The sequence below is a fragment of the Priapulus caudatus genome, unplaced genomic scaffold (assembly GCF_000485595.1).
Source record: "Priapulus caudatus unplaced genomic scaffold, Priapulus_caudatus-5.0.1 Scaffold250, whole genome shotgun sequence".
Classification (NCBI taxonomy): domain Eukaryota; kingdom Metazoa; phylum Priapulida; class Priapulimorpha; order Priapulimorphida; family Priapulidae; genus Priapulus; species Priapulus caudatus.
The window spans coordinates 96843-98920 of record NW_014577311.1 but is presented as its reverse complement, the minus strand read 5'-3'; the positions used below and the strand labels follow the sequence as shown (position 1 = coordinate 98920).

General features: G+C 42.7%; 1 protein-coding gene across 1 annotated transcript in view; it reads left to right on the top strand.

Annotated features, from left to right (window-relative positions):
* Window positions 1–487: 487 nt before the first annotated feature.
* Window positions 488–2078, top strand: part of LOC106808049 (general transcription factor 3C polypeptide 5-like) — a 16865-nt gene continuing 15274 nt past the window's right edge. Inside the window, exons 1-2 of the mRNA XM_014810605.1 lie at window positions 488–879; window positions 1134–1371. Of these exons, the coding sequence (XP_014666091.1) occupies window positions 491–879; window positions 1134–1371 (627 nt within the window). The 5' untranslated portion in view covers window positions 488–490. The remainder of the gene's footprint in view (window positions 880–1133; window positions 1372–2078) is intronic.

Here is a 2078-nt window from a genome sequence, read left to right as displayed (position 1 = left end):
CCGATAGATGGCGCTGGCATCACTACCGTGAGTTGAAGAGAAAAAAATTCGGCGACGGTACCGTCGCAGGAGCAACAGCCTTTATAATAATATACTATACATATAATATATTATTCCCTTGGGCATAAATAATAATAATAGCTGTGTCTTAAAATAACACAACGTGTTGTTGCGGTAAAACAATTCTTTCTTTAATTTAGGGAATCACCTGTGGATACAGAAATGGAGACAAATGATGGAAATTCTGACTCGCCCCCATGGATGATGTAAATGAAGACTATATATTTATAATCCGCATCATTGCATGATAAAATCTCTGCAAAAAAGTGTCATATTGAAAAGACTCATTGTAGCATATGACTTCTCTGAAAGAGTATCTGATATCTTGAAAATAATACGCTGCTTTGAGACTGTGTTTACTGTGCGACGAGCTAAAATAACTCATCTGCAGGCGTATGAACATCTGAGTGAATAACTGAAGTGAGTAGAGATGAATTCTTCGGGAACAGACGGCTCGGATGTGGGCGAATCGGTGGTACTACCCGACGCCATCAACGTGCCGTTTAATCAAACGAGAAAGTTTGTTCTGGTGGAATATCCAGCTGTTGTTATGAATGTAGACAAGATGTTAACTTCACTCGGTGGTGAGAACGCTGTATCGAGGGCCAATGCTGACCCGAGCAGGAGACTGGAGCTGAGGTTTCGACCTCAAGATATCTTCTGCAAGCCGGCCTGTGGCGATCGATTCAACACAACAAACCTACTCATGAAGGTGGTGCGGCGGCGGAAAAAGAAGTCGTCTGGTCTAGGAGCTGAGAGGAGGGAGCCAGAGGTTACCCTGCATGCTGAGATACTTGGAGTCGTGGACACGACTTACAGGTGCTCGATTCCGTATCTTTGGAATGGGGAAATATCGTAATATACAGCCTTGGCTGAATATTTATGTAGTTATGAATTGAGCTCTTTGCTATTGAAACTCTGAGAAAAGTTATTATGCTTACTCACTCACTTGGTGTGTTGCCAGGTCGTGGGATTAATCAAATTGTGATATCTCAGATGTCCTAAGTGAACTCAATCATTATTAACTTTTGTTTGTAGCTATCCCCCTTTCTTACTGTGTCTTACACTTACAGGTTTCAGTCCATGGTGGATTTTCAATATCTACCGATGCAGCGGAATGCAGATGGAACAAAGTTTGATTCCGTGTACAAGGATATCGTCCCCCAGAAAATTGAGATGCCGGGCTGGCTAAGCCAGTCCGCCCCGTTGTTTGTTCCGCCATTGATATTTTCTCGATTCGACCAGCCAGTCGACTATCATTTTCGGCGGGATGCCACAGCACCAGACAAGTCTGCCCAGCCAGTGGGAAATGTATGTCTGTAAGCCAGAGACAATTCTGTTCAAGGTTAATTGTACCACTTGTACTTGGATCGCTGTTGTGACAGGAACGAAAGTCTCATCGCTGCATTATAGTCCTGATAACACTGATGCAGCTTCTCTGTGTGTCGACGCTCTAACCACTACTCTTGCTTATCGTGTAGGGTGCGAAATTAACGCGAGTCCGGAGTCAAATACTCCCTGATTTAATGTCGGACCCCCTGATTTAATGTCGGACTCCCTGATTTGACATATGCAGGAGTCCGTGTGACTCCCTGAAAATTCTGCTATATACTAACTAGTTCGTTTCAGAGCACGGCCTTACAGAATTACCGTATTTTTTCAGCAAATCTTTCATTTTTAACTTCAGACTACAGACCCCCTCAATTTTCTGCAAACTTCCTCTTTTTGAGGGTAAGGAGTCCATTGTACTCCCTTGTTCCAAAGTTCATTTCTACCCCTGCCGTGAGAGTGTTGCTCATTGAGCATTAGGGGTGTAACGATATACCGGTATATCGGTATATTGCAATATATTTTGAAAACTCGATATATCGCGATACAACTTCCGGATATCGATATTTTACGATACGGTGGTATAACAAGAAATAAATTTCTTGACACTTGCCTTTATGTCTATATTGTTAATGGGCTCGAAAATTATGCACTGGCGGTGTATATATTACGAAAGCACAATGCGTGCA